This window comes from Molothrus aeneus, chromosome 2 (genome assembly GCF_037042795.1).
Source record: "Molothrus aeneus isolate 106 chromosome 2, BPBGC_Maene_1.0, whole genome shotgun sequence".
Classification (NCBI taxonomy): Eukaryota; Metazoa; Chordata; class Aves; order Passeriformes; family Icteridae; genus Molothrus; species Molothrus aeneus.
Window position 1 is genome coordinate 33,515,661 of NC_089647.1, and position 23,569 is coordinate 33,539,229.

Below are 23,569 nucleotides of genomic sequence, written 5' to 3' on the forward strand. Positions count from 1 at the left end.
CCCTACAATATCACCTGGGGGAACAGCATTTTCAAGAGGCTTTCCCATGGAACACTCTGTCTCTTCCTTTCCTTCACCTGCCTCACCCATGTTCAGTTTTTCCTAAATGTCCCCATCAGCCATCACTGTCTGCCAAGGTGGCCCGATGATCAGGGGAAGGAGGTGTTAACTGCTGATGTGAGGAGAGACCAACAGCTGTAAGAAATTTCCTTTTTTTTTTTTTTTTTTTTTTGCAGCCAGAGTGAATAAGGGGAAGCTTTTTGATTAAAAAAACCCCACCACATATTATATCCTTGTGAAACATGTCGGATGGTGAAGGCATTAAAGGGTACTATTCATTTTTATAACTATCATGAGATTCTGTTAATGGCATGTTCCTGGTAGTGAGCTTTACAAGTATTACGTAAAGTACTTTTCAAAACTACAGCTTATTATTTTTTTTCCCCTGTGCTTGCCTTTAGCTTTATTTTCAGTGACATAATTCTTCAGGGTGGTGGCAAAGAAAAAGGAATAATACTTTAGAGAAAGAACTGAAGGTCTAAAACTTTTCCTGTACAAATAAATACACATCCTTGCATCTACTGAATATGACCATATTCTTGCTGAACTGCTGTGTAAAGTCAAGAGAGACATTAAACATACATAGCATAAGCATAATGTGTGTATAAATATATTCTGAGCAGACATACAGAATGATAGAAAGATTTGCAGGTTTCTAAAGTCCCCAAGATATAAACCTAAGGACAGAAATTAGCATTGACTGTGTTGAAGAGCTGTGAGTATATGAAGCAGATGTGAGTATTAACTCACTAAGAATTCATCTAAAGAGCAGAGAAATATGAAGCAAGAAACCTCAGAAAAATTCTATCCTGTTGTCATTGGGGGTGTGGGGCTAAATGTTAGAACAATTCAATTCGGAAATATCTTCAGATGGTGAATTGACTTTAAATATAGGAAAGCTGGACGTACTGAAGTAGAGCAATTATTTCTGTGCTTTAAGTACACATTGTTTTCCTGTGAGTCATGAGGTCGAATAATATTTAGCCTCTAATACTTAGCATCCTGCCAAAATTAAAAAGTGCAGAGATTTCCTGCCAACACAATTCTGAACTGGTATTTTTATTTCCTTGGATATAGCACAAAAGCAAAAATGTATATTTATGCCCCTGAAGGCACTTGAAAATACAGCACAAGTATAATCCCCAGATGTCTTTCATCATAATTACTTTTCTTTTGTTTGTAGTTAAATTTTCTGTATTTTTTTTTTTTTTAGAAAAACAGGTTTGAAATTAAACTTTAAAATCAGGTGGGATATATTTGCAATAAGCCTAATGACAAACCTTTTTTAGATTAGTCCTCTCTGGTATGATTAGTGGATACCTTTGTGCTCATGTCAGTAAGACACAGTCTCTGGGTCAGGGGAGGTGACATCAGGTTTCTGTAGTTATTCCCAGCTAGATGAAATCAGGCATAAAAGAGCCCTCTTGCAAGTGCTGTCAGAGCAAAGGGATTGCTGAACAGGATTCAGAGAAGGAACGGAAAATACACAGAGGAGGAGAGTGAAGCACTTCAAAACCTGCCTCACCAAGGCTAGAATTCTCCAGGAAGGTGGAGGATAACGAAAGTGACACCACTCTAGTTTTGCAAGCTGGGAAAGCCAGTAAAATGCAGATCCTTTTCTAATGATTGCTAGGTTGAAATCCTTGATACCTTTGATAGTTTTAGTCCCAGCCAAAAAGACTATAAAACTGAAGCAAAAAAGGATGTGGAGTGCTCTGTGCCCCATAAGCATGGAATATGAACAGTGGCTTTAGTCGGAGATACAAAAGGCTGTGGAAGCTGTGAGTGATGTTCCTGGGGTTTGTCTCTCTGGTGAGAGATCCTGTTGGTTCTGTGCCCACAGAGACGCGGGTGGGCTCTGCTGTGCTGCCCGCAGGGCCGATCCTCAGCGTGCGCCACAAACACGCACTGACTCCGTCTTCTGTGCCACGGACACCCCGCCTTTGTTTTCTGCCAGTCATTCAGCTGGAGCTCTTCCAAGAGCACATCAAGCCTGCTCAGCTTTCCTGTGGCACAAAATAGTGGAGGAGGGATTGAGCGTGCCCAAGTCACATCCCAACACCGCTCTTGTGACTGGGAGAGTAAACAAAGCTCAGGAACATCACTGAGAACTCTGAAAGGAAAGATGTAGGAATTTGATAAACAAAAGGAAGAACCAGATTCAGACTCAGAGTAGTGGGTGGACAATTGTCCTAATAGAGATCCTTCACAATGTAGGGGAAAAGAGCTGTGTACGGTATCACAACTGTGACTGCAGCAAAAAGTATGTGGAGTTTGAGAAGCATGGTTAACAGAAGCCAACCCACTGGGTGTCACTAAAGGAAAGATGTGAGAAGGAGGATGGATTATATCACTTTGCAAAAGTTGGCAAGAACCACAATGCGTGTTGCTCAGATTAATTCTCACAGGAACAATGAGCAGCAGTTCATTTAGAGATAAATACGCTATTGAACTGGAAGTAAATGGGTCAGTTATGAAGTTGGACATGGCACACACACTATTACATTGCCAAAAATAGTTGTTTTCACTGGTAGCCTTGAATACTGGATAGTAAATTTACTAGTGGTAGTGACAGGATTCAGTGCTGCACTTATTGCAGTTATAGAGGCCTGGGCACATCAGTGTGGAAAAGCTGAAGAGGGAGAGGGGTCTCTGAAGAGCAGAGTTTAGTTAGCAATCCCCACACTAAACAAGTGGTGAACTAGCTGGATGATCAGCACATGGGAAGACACTTGTAATGGTACTAAGGAAAATTTATTTATTTTACTAGTGGAAAATATGGGACACTCTTTTCCTCATCAATATGATCCCTAAAAATGGAGGAAGCAGCATGGAGGTTGGAAAAATATCCTCCAGGGATAACAAACCTGCTAAGAGACAGACATACATCAGCATTTTAAGTGTCATCCCATACATCCACCAGTATGTCTGTGGTCAATATGTCACCATACCTGTAGGAAGCCCACGACCTTCTCCACTGACAGCTGATGCCCAGACACGTTTCTCTGGCACTAAAATGGCATAAACACGATCATCTCAGCTGATTAGTATGGTTACAGTCTCCAGAGGCATCAGGAGACATGTGAAGGCCAATTAGTCTCCCATTCACACATTTCAGTAAATTATCCTTTTCCTAAGGACTATCAGAGCAAGCACAGTTGTTAGCTTTGGTAAGAACAAAAAGAAGGGAAACATATTTCAGTCAAAATTTGTGCCAGATAATTTTTTTGAGCTTGATATATCAATAGATACTTTAGAAAAACATTACAGTAATGCCTTTTCCACCCCGGCATATTTTATCTTATTATCATTCGAGTTGTGCAGGACAACCAAAATCTTTCACCACAAAGTACATCTGTGGTATCTTCACAGGCAGTAGGACCAGGAAAGCTTACAAAGCTGTAACCAGATGCTCTCTGGAACAAAGTGGGCTGCTGGGTCAAAGCTGAACTAGTTCTGTTCTATGATGTATTTGCTTTTTGGGGGTACTGGTGGATCCGTGCTGACACCTCTGTCTCAATGCACATGGTTTCTTTGAGGGGAGAGCAATAGAGGAACATTAAAGTTTTAGACTTACTGCAGAGTTTGGAAAGCTGAGAGAATTAGTCACTTATTTCACTTATTATCTCTATAATTGAAATGCTAAATTTCTTTCAATCCTCTTATTCTACTCTATGAAGCCTGCAAAAGGCTTTGGAAGTACAGGTGATATGATAAGGACCCAACAGTTAGCTGTAATAAAGACTTGAGATTGTGGGTGCAAATATCTCATGCCCCTATTCCTGGGAAATCAATTTAAGCTAGTACTGACGACAAACTGATGCTTTTGGAAATCCTCACTTTTTCACAAATAAAACCTTTTTGTTGTTTCTGAAATTTATGACTCACAAACTGCATATAAATTTGTAAGAGAGCTGCATGTTTGTAGACAAAATCATTCATGCAACTGACAAAGCTTTAGGAAAAAAAAAACCTGTCCTGAGCCTAAATTTGTTTCCTAATAACTGGAATTTAATAACCAGTCTGGTCTCAAAGGAGACATGCACAGAGGTTGCCAGAGCAGATACAAGGTAAGACACAAGAAAATGACTACAGTTTGCAATGGCACATATTTAACACTCATTACCAATTTTGGAAAAGGTATCTGGAGCAGATAAGAGTTGGACATTACAATAATTTCCAAAATGTTACAGAAAAAATATAATAAAATGAAGGTAATTTTAGAGTGAACAACCCATGAGAGAAGGTGCAAAACACATTGAACTTGCTTCAGTATCAGTGATTGAAGTCTTGCAGAATATACCATGTTATCATATACAAAAGAGGCTCATGATAGTTGTTAGGAAAAAAAATATGGCTCTGCAGAAAAAAGCCCAGGCCTGTAGGGGGATAGAATATAAGAAAATAAAGATAATGTAGAAAGTAATCTTCCCTCTAAGGAGTTGCAGCTGGGCCAATTACCAAAGATTAGGAACAGGCCTGACTTTAACAGGCCACCGCTGTGACCAATGAGAAGAAGAGTGCTATAAAAGGGTGGGGTGGCTGGTTGAGAGGGGAACTGGAGTCAGTGGCTGCTTTGTGAAGAACAAAGAGTCAGTGCTCTGAGGAGATGTCCACCAGAAACACCAAGAAGGTACGAAACGTTTGTGATAAGGAGACAACAGTATGGAACCCTTGCAATAAGATTACAACAAAGGCCTTTTTGTTTAAAATTTGTTTACCATTTTAGGGAAAAAAAAAAGCCCTACAATCCCATATGTTTGTGCTTGATAATTAGCCTATATCAGAAAATGCTTCTGTGAAAGAGGAGGTCAGGTATATGATCTATTTCTGTGGTAATAGTGCAAATGGCTGAGTAATAGGTGAGAACAGACCATAGTTTACTGAACGTGTGTTTAAGTACTTTTCAATGAAGATTAGTTCTAATCATGTAGTCTCTTATACCCATAGTTCCCTGTCTAAATGGCTGGTCAAAACAATGTACAAAACCCCTTCAGAATGATTATTACAAAATCAATCAGCAGTGGTGCTCTGTCATCACCGCTTTGAAATTCCAGTGTGCCTTCAGTGAAGCGGTTGTTGCTGATAGCTCTGATTAAGAGAAACCTGTGAACCCATGTGTTTGCATTGCCAGCAACCACCCCTAAAATCACTGGACACTTTCAAATGGGGAAAGTACATCATTGATATAATTTGAATTCCTGGGTACTTGTAATTCAAGTAATAGTATTGTGCACCTCTAGTAGGAGAAAGCAGCTGTGTCTACACTGTGGAAAAGAAGGTGCTTACTCATGTCTGCATTACATGAGTCTAGCTCCTAGAGCAGTTTTTTCCTGAAAGGAGCCAGCTGGAATTGCACAGAACAGCAAGGACTTGATGTAACATCTAACAGTGAGGATGATGAGGGTCCAGGCTTTTGAGTATGTTCCTCAGCCTCCTTTTTCTGAGCAGTTCAGCCATTTCCAGAAGTAGTAGTGCTGCAGCATTGCAGCATGTCCAACCAACCAGAACTGGGTGCAGCTTGAACAGGGAGCACACAAAGCAGCTGTGTTTGCATCCATTTGACAGCAACAGTAATGATGTTTCAGTTGAGATGTGTTGGGCAGAAGCCATGGCTCTGGAAATCTCCAAACATCCTCTAGTAAGGATACTTGTTAGAGTGACCAGAAGGATGTTAGCTTACACGTGTGATGTTTTCTGACCATTAATATTTGGATTGGAAAGAAAGGCATGCTTTGGGGACTGTTACTTTAATGGCTGAATTTCCCAGACAATAGAGCAATTTCATTTCAAAGTCTCTCAGCAGGTATCAGACAAGGGATAAAAAAAGCTCTTAGAAGAAGATCCCTGGGAAACAAGTAGTCCCTGAATGCCATGTGAGCATCAGTGGACTGATTTAATTTTATCCATTTCATGAATGAAGTATAGTACTAGGATTAGAGAGAAGCGGTTTTGCCATAGCCAAATCTTATGTTTTTCTATGGAAAGAATTAGTTGGAAAAAGAGATGGTTTCTGCAATGAAAGTATAGAAATCATGATTTTCTAGAGCAGCAGTGAAAAATAGTAGGTTAGCAACAGTATAAGTTTATACTTGATAACCCGCATGAAGGCCTGACATCTCTCCTCTTTTCTAATACAGTTTTTTCATTTGGTTCCTCATCTTTCTTTTCTATCATTTGTTCCCCTAATAATCCTTTCCCTCCAGTTCATCCAAGACAGCAGATACTGGTATTACAGAATAGCTAATCAGAATCATCCTTGGTGCATCTGAGCAGGAACACACCTATATTATAGTGTAGGTCTGCTCTGAACTCCAGAGGCTTCCTTGAATCCAGTGATGCTCTTTTCCACAGTTCCTCACAAATCTTTTGTTGTTACAGAATCAATTGGACTAACAGGAGGCAGCAGCAGTGATTTTTTTCTGGGTTTGATCCTGATGTAGATTTCTACCCCCTGCCAGTTGCACTCATTCTTTTGAACCCTTCTCTGTCTGTGCCTCTGTCCATCACTGTGAGTTTAAAAGTTCCAGTTTCATTCTGTGTCACGAGTGTTTGTGTCAGCCAAGTATAATAATACGTGGTAGCAAGTGTAGAAGCTTTAACCTAATCATAGCTGCCACTTAATAAAACCACTTTTTGATGGATTAGGAGATGAAACCACAGCTGGTTGAGGTACAAACAAAAAGTTGCTGCCTGTTTTCCTAGACCTTTGGGACTTCACTTTTGCTTAAATCCAAGAGGGCATGAGACATGGAGGCAGTCAAAGCATGACTGCAGAAGCCCTAGATGCAATATGTCATCCCAGTGCCCGCATCCAGATAAGAATTAGAAGGGGAGGCAATTTCTAACATGTTTATTATGTAAAATGTATGCACAAACTGAGGCACTGGGTACACTGGCATAATTATCCACTGTGAGAATGGATACCCTGGTGCTGAATGTGATTAACCTGCAAGCAGAGCCAAGAACTATTCTTGTTTCAGAAAGCCTATGTTAAACCTGCCTGCCTGTGAAACTGTGCTCAGTGCTGCTGTAATTGCACTCATTGCTGGCACACGTTGTTAATAACAAGCATCTTTGCTGCTGTAGACAAGGGTAAAATGTAAAGATGTTGCAGTGAGCCAAAGCTTGAAAGCCCTCACTTAGCTTGTATGCTCAGGATTTGAACTGCTGGGGAAACTTTATGTCTCTGGCTATTTATTATTGCATACAACATGTTCTTGGAAACCACTCCACACTTAGCAGCAGTTAAACCCATCTGCTGCTCCTGAATTTTCATTTCATTCACAAGCCTGTTTTAAAAGTATTTTTGGACTTGTCTCCAATATGCTATCAGCTGTTCATTATTCTGTTGTAAATTGATAAAAAGAATGACTCAAATTTTAAAAGAAAATTGTAGCCTCCTATATATTTTTGAGCTTTTCACTGAAACTTGCCTTTCTATCATTGTCTGACATAAATTAAATTTTTAGTTTAAAAGTAATTATTCACCATGGAAGTTCATCCCCTTGTGCTCAATTCTGTGGAATTCATCTATAGTAGTTAGATCACTGGCATGAGGAAGAGATTTGACCTTAGCACTGTGATCACGGATAATGTTCAGAATACTGAAGTTCCTGTGAGTGCAACAATTTTTCATGGCTTTATTTAGAAATACTATCACCATTTTCTTTGCACATCTCTTCTCCCTATGTTCATATTTTATTACTTTACTTTGCGTAACAGTACTTCAATGCTCTCTACATATGATTAGCAGGAACTATTTAGACTTTCATGAGATCTTTTTTGAAGACTTTTTTTAAACAGAAAACTTGATTTTCCTCATTTTTATTGGTATGGGTGACTTTATTTATAATGCTGCATGATGTTCCTGTATGAAGGTAATATTTGTTGGACTGTGGGACTTCCTGGTATTTAATAGGCACAATTTTTTTTCCATGGCAATAAACTGATCCTTCCTAATCTATAGATTAACAAGGCTTTCCAGATTATAAGTGAATTTAAATATTTCTAAAATTGGTGTACTTCAACACTGAAACTTGTTTGGCTCTAGGTCTTGTATAAAAATTTTATTGGATTTTGGATTTTTTGATTTACAGTAGTTATCACATTTGGGAAACTTGAAATTATTTTTTTTTATTTTTAGTTAAAGAGCAGGAGATTTAGATTTTCTATGCAATAACCCCCAAAATTTTAAACTATATATTTGCATTTAATAATAGCTTGTGTGAATAACAAAAATTGAAAATTAAGAAAATGCTTCCTTTAAATAAAAAAGGACTTTTTGGAGTGATATTAATTTGTCTAAGATAGGCATATAGTGCTGTTTTAGATGTCCTGTGAGATCTGAAGTGTGCATATGGCTGTCAGAAATGACAGAATGAAACCCATTCTCTTTTGAAGAAGCAGCTGAAAACAATACCTTAATGCATCTGATGACATGAGACAGCTCTATTTGGGAAGCTCAGTTTCACCTTTAGAGTTGCCACCTTTGTAACTCACAATTTGATGGTTATGAAGAATTCTGTTTTAAATGCTACCTTACTGGCATTTGAGTAGAGTTTTTTCAAAAGATGTTTTTTATGAAGAGGCTTACATTTCTACAACAACTACATCCACTAGTGGCATTGTAAAGTCTTACCTTGGAAGCAAGTATGTATTTATTTTATTTTAACTTAGCAGAGGAATATGCTTTTTGCTTTTAGCTGGTTAGTAATCATCCTGTTGCAAATTAAAATTGCTGGAATTATTAGGGAATAAACCTCTCATGGAGCAAAAGCCTGTAGGATATAGAAAGGACTGGAGATCTTCAGTGTTTCAGCACCTTAGCAGTTAAAGGTTTTTTTCATAGAAGCAAATTTGGAGTGATTTCCTCGGTTTTTCTCTCAGTTGGAAACAACTGATCACTATCCCTATGTAATATCCTCTTTTCAGTCTTCCCTACGGTGTGACACTCCTCTTCTGTAGATTTTCTTTGGCTTTTTCAGCACTTATCTTAAAAAAAAAAAGCCCCAGAATTATACAGTTCTGCTGGTGTCTCCTCATCAATGATTACAGCACAATAGTTAGAACCCTTGTCCTTATACACAGCAATTCTTCGTATCTTGATTGAAGGCCATTTTGCAGCAGAACCTCACTCTTGGCTCCTCCTTAGCTAATGACCTCAGCAGAGGTGTTCCTTACTCTGTCTTTTTGATTTTGATGTTTCCTCTGTCCAGGGACATGCTTACTGCTTGGGAAGTAAGCATTGGCTTTCTTTTATCTGTGTTTAGGGTACTACACATTTCTTCTCAAAAGTCTCCAGAACCAAATACATGCACACAGAAGCTTGCTGTGGTCAAGGTGCATCAGCTCCAGTGGACTCCATAAAATGCCTTGTGGTTGTTCCTGGTGGACTTGGTGCTGATGTTAGGGAGTCGCCAGCTGCCCATTACACTGTAAAAGAAGTTACTCTAGATTTTTTTAATGTAGAAATTCTCTCTGTGTAAGCTCAACTGGGTATTCAGACGTATGTTCATCCTACTTCACTGAGGTGGGAAGCACCCTCCAGAGTGACTCAGGGAATTTAAGCCTGAAACCATTCTCAGTATTTTCCCATGTCTCAAAGGATTCTGCTCCTAGCTGACCCAGCTAAATGCCTGCAGACTGACAGCATCAATTTAAGCCTCAATTCTTAAAAATATTGTTTGTATGACAGCATTAATCTTTTTAAGCAGAGCCAGAAGTCCTTTTCCTTAGACCATATACTGCGATGTGTGATACTTTGACTACCTTTTTGACTATTATTAGCCATTCTTTAGAGCAACAGAGCTTTGAGACTTCCTTGAATGACTTGGCCTAGTGGCTTTATACTTGCTGTGTTTTATGCTTGATGTTAAAAAATACTTAATCTTGCAGGTGAGAGTGAAAAAGTGTTACCTTTATTAAAAAAAAAAAGTAATGGGTTTATACGCAAAGGGGGTCTACAAGAAGGCTGGTGAGGGACATTTTAGAAATGCTTGTGACAGAACAAGGGGAAATGGCTTCAAACTGTCAGAAGGCAAGTTTAGAGAAAATGTCTTCACTGTGAGAGTGGTGAGGCACTGGCACAGGTTGCCCAGGGAAGCTGTGGATGCCCCGTTCCTGAAAGTATTCAAGTCCAGGTTTGGGCCTTTGAGCAACCTGGTGTAGTGCAAGGTGTCCCTGCCCATGGCAGGGGGGGTTAGAATTAGTTGATCTTTATTTCTTTTCACACCTAAACTGAGGTATGATTTTTATTCTTTTTAAAAATTGTATTATTTATTAAAATAGAAACAAAAAATCTCTCAAGTAACCTAGTAAAATTGAGGATCAGCATTACATAAGCATTGTAATGAATATGGCCTTTGTAAAAATGCTTTTCAGTCCCTTGTTTATTAAACATTGTGTAAAAATGCTGTTGGATGCATGGCTACAGATAAGGTAGTTTTGCTATCAACAAAAACTGAGATCCTTGCCTTATGTTTCTCCTTACTGTCAGGGCTCTTCCATATTGTTGTTGTTTGTTAAGAACTCATGTGTTTTCTACAATGGCATTGACTCATGCCTATGTGGGAGACCGAATTCATTACAGATTTTTTGTTTCACAAAAAAAATGGAAACCTGACGTTCATTAGAAGCAAATATATAGCCTCCTACTGTTAAACTTCATAAATTCATAGTGATAATTAGAGTGGGTTTTAAAATTTAGAAGCAACAGGGTTATTTCTAATTTTAGCTAAAAAGAGGTGGACTGTCAAGAGCATGTTTATTTATTCCCTGTAGCCTTCTTGCTTCATTTGCTAATAGTTACTAGAGATAGGTAGATGTTGCATACTAAAAATCAACCTAAATACAGTAGTACAATATTAATTCTTGTAAAATATACATAACTTGCTTATTCTTCCTGTAGTGATAAATAGCTAATCCAGAGATATTAATAATCAATAATATGCACTCACATTTTTAATACTATATAATGTAATGCCAATGTATTTTTTATTATAAAGCCTCTGGGCAATCCAGTATGTATTAACACCAATTTACAGCTTCAAGGGAATAAATTACCTCACTCCCCCAAAAAAACCAACCTGGGAAGCAAACCCACACAACTAAACACCATATGCAAAGACAATGAAAAATCTGAGTTTGGAACATGTCCTGAGTAGATGTCTCTATGTACTTCCAGAAAGGCCAGGAGGAAGAAAATCCCACAGGTAGAGGCCTTCAGCTGGGACCTTTTCCTGAAATGGAATGGACTAATACACAGGTGAGAGTAGTGAAGTTGGCTGTGAGAAGTAAATGAGGAAAGCAAATAGTTTCTGAATTGCTGCTTCATAGTTTTGCCATTTTTTCTCCACCAATGCTTCCCTGCACCCAAAAGGGCCCATTTCAAGTTTTAAAAAAATACATATTTGTGCAAATGTTTCAATAATTTCCAAGATGCTGTGGCATGCAAGGAGCCATGGCTATATACTGATCAAACTGAAAACAGGTGAGCTATTAGGAAAACAATGTGGCTTGAGTTGACTTCTCACATTTGAGGAAGTCAATGATATTGCTGTGGTAGTCAATGGAGAGACCTGTCCTGATCACAGTTCTTCTAACCTGGTTTGGATGGCTCCTTTAGATGGAGGGGAATCATGCCCTGGAAATTACTTTGTCTCTCCATTGTCTAGACATCCTTATGGGTCAAATAATTCAGAGACCAAAATGTCTTGATTTGATATCTTAAGTGGTCAGGAAAATTTCACCTTTATCATTTTGAAATGTATTTTTATTGCCTGTTAGTCAGGCAGAGGCACAATCAGTCTCTGAGAGGTAGCAGGCAGGACCAAACCAAGATATAGGACAGGAAGACTAAGCATATTTGTGGACCTGGAGAGCCTGATAGAAAAAGCATTGTTGAAGTTTGATTTGGAGTGGGGCTTTTGGTGGTTTGTTTTGGAGTTTTGTTTGTTTGTTTTTTAATCAAAGAATTTTCCCAGTAGAGGAGTTGTCATTGAAACCAGAAGTGTAAAACCCCCCCACCAAATCAAACAAAAGTACAAGTGATGCTGTTGCACCAGAATAGTAACCTCCATAAATTTCTGTTTTCAAAACACTCAGTTTAGTTTATGTTGCATTTGTGTGCTCAGTTTTCAGTGTATGACCTTCTGCTGCTATGATAATAGGTGTGTGAGACACTTGATATTCTGACTGTTAGCCAGCTGGGTCCTTTGCAGTCTCAGGAGGAAAAGAAGGCCGATTAAGATATGACGATAATGCACACTAATGGGATATTTCTGGTAAAAGTAGTCTAAAGTGATATATTGTTGATGTCCAAATTGGTATCCTTTGTTATCCAGGGTTAAGAAGACTCTGGGATAAATAGGACAGATGAGCTTTCTGGGTGATTTTGCACAGCTCTCTGCCAGCTGGACATCAATTTATAATGGCTTAGGATGTCTAGGTAATTTTCCTTAATGTAAGGGCCAAAAATATGCAATGATTAAGGTGGTAACCTAGGATGAATTCAGTAGCAAGTATAATGGACAAGAACTCTTACCGTATATATCTGGACACGCAATTCTGGACACTCAGTTTCCACCTCCTAAGATTTCAAGAAAAGTTTGACAAAGCTTATTTCTTGGTTTATTTTTTATGTGAATTAATTTGTACTGTTTTTTTGTAACACCAAAACCAAGAAATGATGCCAGTCAATCACTGTTTAATTAATTGTGTCATTTATTCATGCAATGATGAACAAAAGCTCTGATACCTTTTCAATACTGAGTGGCACGCAGTAGGAGGGAAGTGCTGTTTGCTCCCTAGCAAGCCCATATGGTGGTAGGAGATCCAGTGTCCCTACTGTATAAACAGCACCGAATCTTTCAAAGCATGTTAAACAACATTTGCCAGGGATAAAATAAGTAAAGCAGAAGGCTCACTACTTGATAACTTTGACCTATGAGCCTTAAAAAAGGAGGCTGGAAAGATCTGTTGGAGAATTTTTAAAATTCTGGAATGTGAGTGTCATGCTATTATTTTCAGTTCTTTTTTCTTTTTTGCAAGTAATGCTGCAGAGCAGGCTAGTTCTCTTTCAGCCCTGGAAAAAATATTGGGATGATTAAGGAGAATTTGGCTAAAAAAGCAAGCCTAAGAAAAAATTAGTGGTAGGAAGAAATTAATGACAGTCAACATAGTTTTAAAGAAAAGCAATTATGCTAGATAAACGTCATTTCAGAATGTGAATTTACTTGTCGAATAGTCCTCGGTCTTATTTAGGCTTTTGTAAGGCATTTCATTTAATTTTGTATATCATTTGGTATAAAATAAATATCAGTATGCTTTATCAAAATAGTATTCCTTAAAGATTGACATATCAAAGCACTAATCAATCAGAAATGACCCTTGCACAAAAATTTGGAGGGATCATAGAATCATAAAATAGAATCATAGAATAGCCTGGGTTGGAAGGAACCTTAGATATGATCTAATTCCAACACCCCTGGCCCTGGGCAGGGACACCTTCCAGTACACCAGGTTGCTCAGAGCTCCATCCGACCTGACCTTGAACAGTTCCAGGGATGGGGCATCCACAACTTCTCTGGGCAACCTGTGACAGTACCTCACCACCCCCACAGTGAAGAATTTCTTCCTAATACCCAATCTAAACCTGCTCTCTTTCAGTTTGAAGCCATTCCCCCTTGTCCTGTAATTGCATCCTCTTTTAAAGTCTCTCTCCGCAGCCTTCCACAGTTTAGAATTGGGTGTGGACAACATATTTCAATATTTTCACAAATCCTTTGGAAAGCTGCATGAATTCTTGGATGTTAGAATTTGAAAAGAATGTGAAGATTGAAACACTAGGAAAAAAAGGAGGACACAGCAATTAGATAGTGCAATGCAGTTACAGTCTAGCCTGCAAACAGAGGTCATTCAAACAAAATTGTCAAAATTGTCTCTAGAAGAGAAGTATTACACAGCCAGAAGGGAGCAATGGCATCCTTACACATGAGGACCCCTACAGCTGACATAAGTGAGGCTAGGAGTGTTCCAGAGGAAAGTACAGACAGCTCGGTGGCACTTGTATTTTTAACTTGAATGTTAAAAAGTCACTAAAAAATAAGAGTAAGGAGGTGGTTTTATTGGTATATGCAGCAGTGAGATTGTGGAAGGAAATATTGTACCAGGTTTTGGTATCTGTAATTTGTAAAGATAATAAATAAATATCAAAAGAGAGAAGAGAGAGTAGAGTGGAGAAAAATTCTTCCAGAGAGAGAGATGACCTAAAGACAGCGTATTCCTGTGGGATGATTGGGAATAAGAGGATTCTTCACAGTAGCAGAGAAGAGTGAAAATCATACCAGGGCCAAGGCTGGGCAGGTGTTTTTAAAAGGGAGGACATAGGACAAACCATTAGGGAAGGCAGTAATCTCAGTCCTGTTATATTTCCAGGATCAGCTGCTTTCCTGAAATAGGTGTGCATGCTTGTGTTTAAGACAAGCTGTTCTTGTCAGTATTAGATATGGCAGTACACTAGATCCCAATTATCCAGTGGTCTTTTGTGCCTTAAACTTCACATCTTTGAGGTGCCTTTGAGGTGCTGAGTCAGAAAAAACTTCTGCACAGGAATAGGGGTTAGATGCTATTGTGGAGGGAGATTAAATTCATAGAACTAACACATTTTATCACCTTCTTCCTCAGTCAGTAGATCAAATGGAGAAATGTAGAGCTGTATTACTTGGCCTAATGAAAGCATTTATTTCTTTTTTACTTCCTTCCCACTTCCTTCCATTTTAATTCATTTAAAAATCTCAGTACACCCACCTCCTGGCCTGTATGTGTGGAGGATAAAGTTTGAATTCTTCTAGATCGTGAACTTCTGAATTAATTTTCCTTCACTGATTTTTAACCCAGAGTTGCAAAATTTTGACTAAAACAGCAAGGTTTGGTTGAGAGGGCTTGATGTTTCACAGCGCTGTCTGCCATCTACATCTCAGTCATATTTTGTATAACTGGTTGAAGGTTGGGTGATCTTTAAAATGAAGTTCTAGACATACGATATGTTTTTTTTCAATTCCTCTTGAGTCATCTTAGGCAGCTTGCTTCATTCCCTTTGCTTTCCTACCTGTTAATTTTCCTTTCTTACAAAGGGCTTTGAGAAGCATTATAGTGGTTGAAGAGTCATTAGACCTTTTCTTTCTATTTGACATAGAACTAATTCATTATTGTACTACCATTACACATATTCTCAGAGCAGGGAATTATATGTTCTCATCTGACAACACTCTAGTACACTTGGAGGTAAAAAGAAACAGACTCCTAGCCTACAAATCCATAGGTGCACTTGTCAGCTCCTAGAGAAAGTATGTTTAAAATGAGCTTTGTTTTGTTCCCCCCCTCCCACCCCTACAGCCATTATAGCATGTCTTTTCAAGCTTCCTGCTTTGACTTGCGCCTAAAATAAATTATTTTCACTTATTCCCACCTTACTTACCTTATATCATTCTCTGGGAAAAAGTGACTCCTTCTGTAGTTAGGCAAGGATGGAAGGGTTCATTGTTCAATTGTGAAGCCTTCCAAAAAACATTTTAATTGTTTTTGCTCAATTCATCAGCAAAGTCTGCCATTGTCTTAATGTCTAAAATAAATTCAGTGTCTCAATAATGACGGGTCTAAAACTCTGGCAAAATTGTGATGAGACCTGTTGAAAAATGGGTGCATCTGTTATCTCCTGTTTTACTCAAATTGGAAACTCTCTAAAGCTTGGCCATTCCTTTTTCATTCTGGATTTCCTTAAAGCCTTCAACAATGGAATTGTAGTCATTAACACTGGTGCTGAGATGTTATGGCTGTACGTAACAGGCTAATCAGAAGTTGGCATTCTTTGCATAATCTTAACATTTCACCAGGGAAGAGGGAACTGAGCTCCTGTACCCCTTATTGGAATTTCAAAATGCAGATGAGAACACAGGCAGAGTTCGAGTCTTAAAACCTAGTTCTGTTAAAATGGAATTTCTCTGATATACAAATCTACTTCCTTTATACTCTACTGGGAGACACATTTATTAACTAGCATAGCTATTTAGCTTTTTCCACAGCTGGCATTTCAGAAATGAGTGTTTTCTCTTGCCTATATATCCCTATAGAATTATTTCTCTGTGAAGAATTTTTTGAGCTGAAAGTACTGCATGAGCATCAGGAAGTCTTAATTTTGCCTGCAGTCTGTTTTCATTGTTTGGTATTATTCATGGGTAGTAGAAGAAATGGAGGTGCACTTGATAAATTTGTTTTTCCTTTGTTTATTGTGTCAGTTAATTTTCCCTTGTGGTTTCTCATGAGCCTTGTTAGATACTGCTCAGTGTAGTTTCCCTTCCATTCTCACAAGTTGAGAAGAATTTGCTTCACTTGCCATTCAAGTAGATAATAGAACTTCAAAAGGCGTAATTGCATCCATGATATTGCTCAATATTTCCAAATGAACAAACAAAAAGGTCAGCAACACTTGAGAGGCTTTATTGCAAAGATCTTTCTTCTGGCTTGAGTTTTGCTGAAAATTGTCTGTTGTTAAGAAACAGGAATTTATTGTTCTTAAAAAAGGACATCACCTGTGGGCAATTCTTTAAAAGTGAATGTCCTTAAATTTTTGTGTGGGTGGCTTCTATTGGCAGTCATATTTGATACAGTATTAGGAAATTAGTAATTAATATTAGTAATTAGGTAATATATGTGTAGTGACCCTGCAAACACATTTTAACTGAAGTGATTTGTTTCTATATTCTACTCTTCCACATAGAGGAGTGTTCACTCTAGCTTCAAAACTGAAGCTTAGGATTTTAAATAATCTTCTATCTATCTCCTTTGCAGTCAGCATTTAAGGTAAACTCCTGATTTTGATTGTCAATTAAGTACATCTCACATGCTTTCCTGCAAAGGTCTAATATTAATATTCAGATTAGGCAAAGAAAACTGAATATACAGATAGTAATTCTGCTCTACAGAAGCAGAAAAATTGCTGGTAACATCAGTATTCCATATTGCTTGCCTATTTTATATGGGGTGAAGTGAATGCTGGAGCTTGAAATAAATTTTTCAAACAAGTTATTCTTTTTTCCATTCTGTGATGTAATGCAGCAATGCATTGTTTAATTTACAGCAACAATGATTTGGGGTTAAATGTTATGGAGGCAGTGTAGAGTTTGTTCTGCTTTTAATTGATGCTGTGACCTACATTGTTCCCCAAGGCAGCACAGACGTTTTTCAGAAAAGTCTCCCGTTAATTATAATTGTACTCTGTGGTGCTGGGTCAGTTGTCATTTCCATTATATAAACTTTAAAAACTGGGGGGGCGGTTGGGGGGTTTGGTTCAGGTTTTTTAGCTCAGATTTGGTAAAGCTTTGATCACTTGTCTATAACTGTTTCTATAACTGAAGTGATGGTGGCTTCAGTCACTTCTGTACAAATCCCTGCTAATTCTGAGGGCTCCAAGAGGTACCTGCAGAGCTGTGCACTTAGTGAAAGCACTTCCAGCCTTCTTGGAAAATGAAGTCAAAAGCGCTGAATATTTGTGTCAGCCTAAATTCCCATAGCCTCCTTTAGAGCCAGTGTGTGGTCCTGACCATCCTCTAACCTTTGGAGTAAACCTTAACCTCACTGCACTGCTGAATATGCTCCACATTTCCTTCAGGAGGCAACCACATCCATAGAGACCATCATGGGGTTCCTATAATATCTGCCTCACAGAAACAGGGAAATATTTATTGGTAGCTTGGATGAAAGATGGTGTAAAGTCAGCCATTTTAAAGGAGAGGAAATTTATTTCTTATCTCTCAACAGTACAAGTTACAGTTTATTACAGCATTTCCTTTCTCTTGTTGATATGTCCATGTGATCAGCTTGCAATATCAGACTCTTCTTGACTTCCTTTTTGTTGTTGATTTTCCCCTCTCATAGTGTTTATCTATTTATATTTCTTTTTTTTAATGTAAATTTTCTCTGGATGGGGCTAAAGCCCACTTGCCTCCATTATAACTTCCTTACTTGAAATATTTGGGATTTTGTGATTATTTAATTACATGTAGTTGCTGTCTACAGCTGCTGAAAAACAGGTTTTGTCAAGGTAGAGGTTGGCCTCTTCTTCCAGGCAAGTAGGGATAGGAGAAGGGAAAATGTCCTCAAGTTGGGTATTAGAAAAAATTTTTTTATGGAAAGAGTGGATAAGCATTGGAACAGGATGCCCTGAGAGGTGGTGTTGTCACCATCCCTGGAAGAGTTCCAAAAAATTACTTGAATGAGAGTTTGCTATATGTTTCAGTGGGCTGGGTGGTATTCAGCTTAAGGTTGGACTTAATGATCTTGGGTGTCTTTTCCAACCTTAATGATTCTAAGGCTCTATTATTCTAAAGTAAACTTAAGTGGAATATCATGAGAGCTACAAGTGCTTCCCAACCCTGAAAGAGTGACCCAGCTTCAGGATTTCAGAAGCTAAAGATTCAAAAATGAGGAATTTTTGTAATCTTGCAAGTTATTAGGTAGTCTTTAAATAATTTTATGAAGTCATCGCAACACAGCAGTAAAGAGTCAAGAACCTCAGATTCTGTAAACTTCAGAAGCCTGAATTCATAGTATGAATTCACAACCTTTTCAGATATTTTCAAAATTTTGCATCAAAGGGTAATTTTCCTTAAGAAACATATTTCTTCTCAAGATATCATCCTGATTCAATACATTAAAATGCTGTTATTTCTTAAAGTTAGAACATTGCGATATCCCTGATCATTGGGAATGATTGATGTAATTCTTTTAGCTCAGAGCATAAATTCAGAACTTAGTCATAATTCAATTTGTACCTTAGGATAAAATAGTTATTGCCATGGTATAATCTTTCTGAAAAAAAGACTCATGTCTTATCTTAAAATGTACTGCTAATACCTTTACTTTGCACTGGGGCAGCTGCCTCAGCTGTCCTAACTAATTTTTTCATGTATTCATTCTCCAATTAAGGGATCAAAATTATTTTTCTCTTGTCTTCACAGTATAAATCTTCATTCAGAAAATCATGAGGAAATTGTGAAATAATGGCTATGTAAGCAGTCTATTAAATGTTATTAGAAATACATGCTCTTTCTGTAGTGAACTCAAAGTCTCCTGATTGTTTATAAAAAATGTTTATAGGAAGTTTACAGCTACAAAGGGGATTTTTTTTTTTGTATGTTATTTGAAAAGTATTTTGCAGGGTAGAAGTGATCGTCATCTTTATAGTACAGTTGTGCTTCAAGGACCCTCTGTCCAGGTTTAGAGCAAATTTGGGAGCTCTGGTAGGAAAGCAGATCAAATCGGCCCCCTCCCCCTTACTGGTTTGGGAGGAAATACCTCCTTGGAGAAAGGTGGAAAAAACCTGTTTATTAAACAATAAAACCTAAACAATATTAAACAATAAAACCCCTTGTACTCCAAAAGAGATGACAAACTGAGAAAGTCCCATCCCCGGGTTGCAGCTCAGCTCACTCAGTCTCTGATCAGTCCCTCTGGTGCTGGAGATGTCGCAGGCCAGGCCAGGCCCGGTGGGCCACAGATGCAGCTGCTGGTGCTATTCTGGGTGTTTAGTTTAGAGCAGGTTTCAAGAGGTCCAAAGAAAAGGGAAAAAAACAAAAGTCAAGGGAACTTCTTTGCCTCAGCTAGGTAAAACTAACTAAAAGCAAAAGAGAGCTCTGTCCCGCTGTCTGTCCATCTGCAGACAACAACAGTCCAGGAGCAGGAATGTGGAGGAGTGAGTGCAGTGTCTGAAAAAAAACTGCTGCTTCTTCTCTTCCCCCCTTCACTCTCTGGAACACTCTTAAAGGTGCAAAACTTATTATTCAACATAAACAGAATGAGATGATTTGGGATAAAAGCATCATATGGTCAACCCAGGACACCCTCGTATAAAAGAGTACCCTTCTTTGTGCAAGAGAAATGTAGAGCTTACTGTAATGTCAAGTGTTTACATCTCTAAGAAGAAAATGTTTGGTTAAAAATTTTATCTCAGTGTTGGAATCCAGTTGAAAGCACATTTTTATTCAGATCCTTTATTTAGTAAAATACTGAAAAGATACATAGGAATCAGTAGGTAACTTGGAGGATTTTAGAGAACAAAAAGAAACAATTAGGTGTAAACTGATTAACTCACCTGGGAGTGAGGTTTTACCATGGGAGAATTTTTTCTATGTCTTTTGCACTCAACTCAATAAGCAGCACTTTTTCACTTGTTTGCAAAAGCCGTTGTTGCTGATTAAATTGCAAATGAAGGATTGCTGAGTTTAGTTTAATTCATAGTTAAAGCCTGCAGATATTTCAGACATAAAGACTTGGAATTCCATAAAGCCCAGGCAATTTAAGAGACCTTTCCATGTTCAGCATCTTGTTATGAGACAAGCATACATTTTTGTTTAGTAGAGTTAGTTCCAACTCTACTAAATTTAAAAAAAAAAAAAATTGTTCTAATTGTAACAGAGAGTACCCAGAGAATGGATAAAATTATCCTTTTTCTATGATTTGGTGTTCTACAGGGCACAGTATTTGTTGAGAAATAGAATATGCAGAGCTGCTTTACCACATAAGCCTTTAGTGCTATTGGAGGTTTTAACTATTATTGAATGAGCTGGCTTAGATCTTTACACACATACACACACATATAATTATGAGACCAAATGGCTCTTAGAAGAGTTATATCTCTCTTGGGCTGTAGGATTTTGAAAATTAAAGTTTTTTTTTTTTTGAAAAGTAAACCTTTTCTCAGTTATATATTTAAACTTTGCAGTTGCAAGCAAAATACAGCTCATACTTAATTTCTGTCCCATAATCCAAGGGTTTCCGTCTCTTCTAATGACCCCTGAAAGCCTCTGCACTTTCAGAAATATGCAGTTTAACTCATAAAACTAAGTTTCTAATAACAAGATTCTTACATTTTGCTTAGAAGTGCTGTGAAAGGAATTGTGATTTTCCTAGCTGAAATGGGCATTAAGCTTAAACTCCACAGAACTTCTGGCTTAAACTTTTCAAAAAGTTCCTTTTAAAATTTTCTAAAATAATAAGGACTTGAAATTATTTCTGAAATAATATGGGCTCTGAGACACCTGCTTCAGATTTGAAGTTCTGCTTTGAGAATGAGTAGGGTAATAGGACATGCTTCCATCTCACTTCCAACTCAGCTTGTAATTCTATGGTTCTGTGATTCTGTGACTTTAATTGACATTTATTAGTGATTGATTTTGAAGAGTGCAATTATATGCTAAGGACTGAACATTGTAGCCTCCAAACTTTAAAATCTCACTCTCTATTTCCCAGACAGACCTTGGTCACTTTTAATGTTTATTTCAGCTTTTCCTTTCCTGTGTTTCATTTTGACTCCTACAGTGCCAGGGTACTTTTTCTGGTTACTTTGAAGTACTTAAACATTTCACTTTGATTTTGCCTTCTCTTCCCCTGACCTTGACAACTCTCTGCTGGCATAGTCACGCTACAAACTTTTTATATTATATACTGATGTCAATGATGGTGCAGCTTTCAGATATTGTTTGCAATGAAATATAAGAATTGGAGTAAACTTGAGTGACATGTCTTTCCTGACATAACCTGTATTTGGAATTCTTTTGTGAAATCTTAAAGCCAAACTTGTAAAAAAAGAAAAATTAAAAATCTAGTTTTCCAGCCATTAAGGAACTTTTCATTAACCAGTGTGTGTTAATTAACTTTTCATTAACAAAGTGTACAAAATCAACTCCTTCTTACTGAGATTTTCCCTGCTATCTTTATATCTCTTGTGAAAACTGGGAACTTTTGTGTCATTGGAACACAGAATGAAAAGACATACCCTCTCCCAAACAGTTCCTTAACTGAGTAAAGGAGAAAACAAAAATAGATGAAGTAGGACAGAAGAGGTACAAAAACATATTAAGAAAGCACAAACTACTGATATTTTTTAATAGAATCACAGAATCATAGAATGGTTTGGGTTGGAAGGGACCTTAAAGATCACCTAATTCCAACCTCCCTGCCACGGGCAGGGACACCTTCCACAAGACCAGTGTGCTGAAAGTCTCATCCAGCCTGGCCTTGAACACTTCCAGGGATGGTTTAATAACAACTTCTCTTTTTAAATTAATTTCTGCTCTAAAGACAATCATAAAGAAGCAGCTTTGCAGGATGTTTCACTGTCATAATTGAAGTGCCACTCCTGACAATCTGTTGGGAAACTGAACTAAGAAGGCCTAGTCTTATTCTTCTTTTTGGGGAATATCTGAGCCCTTCTAACATGCAGAAAAGAAGTCAGTGTTCACTTATAGAAGGGGTCCACAAGTACATACTGAAGGTGGCCAAAGGAAAATTTCACATGATTGTAGCATACCAGATCCTTTGGGACAAAAGGAATAGAACTTCTTCCCTGGGGATCCTGAAGTGTTTTTTAACACTATTTTTACCTCTACAAAAAAACCTTCTGTGGAAAGAAAAATTCTGTTGTGTTCCCACATTAGGTCAGGGGCTGGTGCATCAGCCTGGAAGTGTGTTAATTAAACTTGTTCTAGATCCTCCTACTTCTGGCTATAACAGGGCTTTCACAAGGCCATTCCAAGCAGTAATGGGGGAAAAAAAAACTAGATCAATGATAAGTTTTTAAATATGACTCACTGGTCTTTGGTGTAATTTGGAGATGGTTGTAGTCTGGTATCAGCAGGTAGAAATTTTGCCTATGCTTACAGAGTATAAACCCCTTCGTAGAACTTTTCAACCAACCATGTGACTTCATGAGCTCTAAGATTATTTTTATTTATGTTTTGAGGGTTTACTGTTTCCTGCCCTACTTCCTAGTAACTGAGCAGTTTAAATTAAGTGATTGCTGAGCAAATTCCAAAGTTGTTCTATGAATGTCAGCATTTCCCTTCGTTAGCTGCTGGGAAAGAGGTAGCTTTTAAATGAGTAATTGATCTCAAAGAGGAAACCTTAGTTATCTTAGTTTATCCTCCTAATAGCACTGATGACTTTTCTTTTCCAGTCTATGTATCTGCTTGGAAAGATGACTTGGGATGAGAGAATATCAGTGGGTATATTGGAGAAGAGATAGATTAAAGAAAAAATAGAGGAATGTGTGGAAAGAGTCTACAGAAAGGCACCATGTGTGAAAAAGTGAATCTGAGCAATGGGAAAAAAATATGGGAATGGAGGAAAAGAGAGGAAGAAAATGTTTCATAAATTGCCCATGGAAAAAGTGCTTGCTGAGTAAAGGATACATAATGTCTACTGGTTGAAGTTCCTTTCCTTCTGGTTTCTTATTTACGTGTTGACTGTGTTTCACAGAGATGTAACAATATTTGCAGCAAGACTTAAGATTGAACCACATCATATTCCAGAGAGCAGCTTTTATTGGTTAACATGGGAAAAGCTGGAGAGGTAGTCTGAGGTTTTTTCTGTCTTGAAGCAGATGACACCAGCAAATTCACAGATGTGAAAAGTCAAGGGTTATGCTGTCCAGTCAAGGAATAATCTGTATTAT

At 37.9% G+C, this 23,569-nt stretch overlaps 1 protein-coding gene across 14 annotated transcripts in view; it reads left to right on the plus strand.

Moving 5' to 3' along the window:
- The window catches only part of DLG2 (discs large MAGUK scaffold protein 2), a 988,724-nt gene that overhangs the window by 383,555 nt on the left and 581,600 nt on the right, over positions 1 to 23,569 (plus strand). For 2 of the 14 annotated variants that reach the window (XM_066572340.1, XM_066572331.1), the window contains exon 2: positions 11,246 to 11,326. The exons of the other annotated variants lie outside the window; for them this stretch is intronic. In XM_066572340.1, coding sequence (XP_066428437.1) covers positions 11,306 to 11,326 — 21 coding nt within the window. In that variant the 5' untranslated portion in view covers positions 11,246 to 11,305. The remainder of the gene's footprint in view (positions 1 to 11,245; positions 11,327 to 23,569) is intronic. 14 annotated transcript variants of the gene reach the window in all.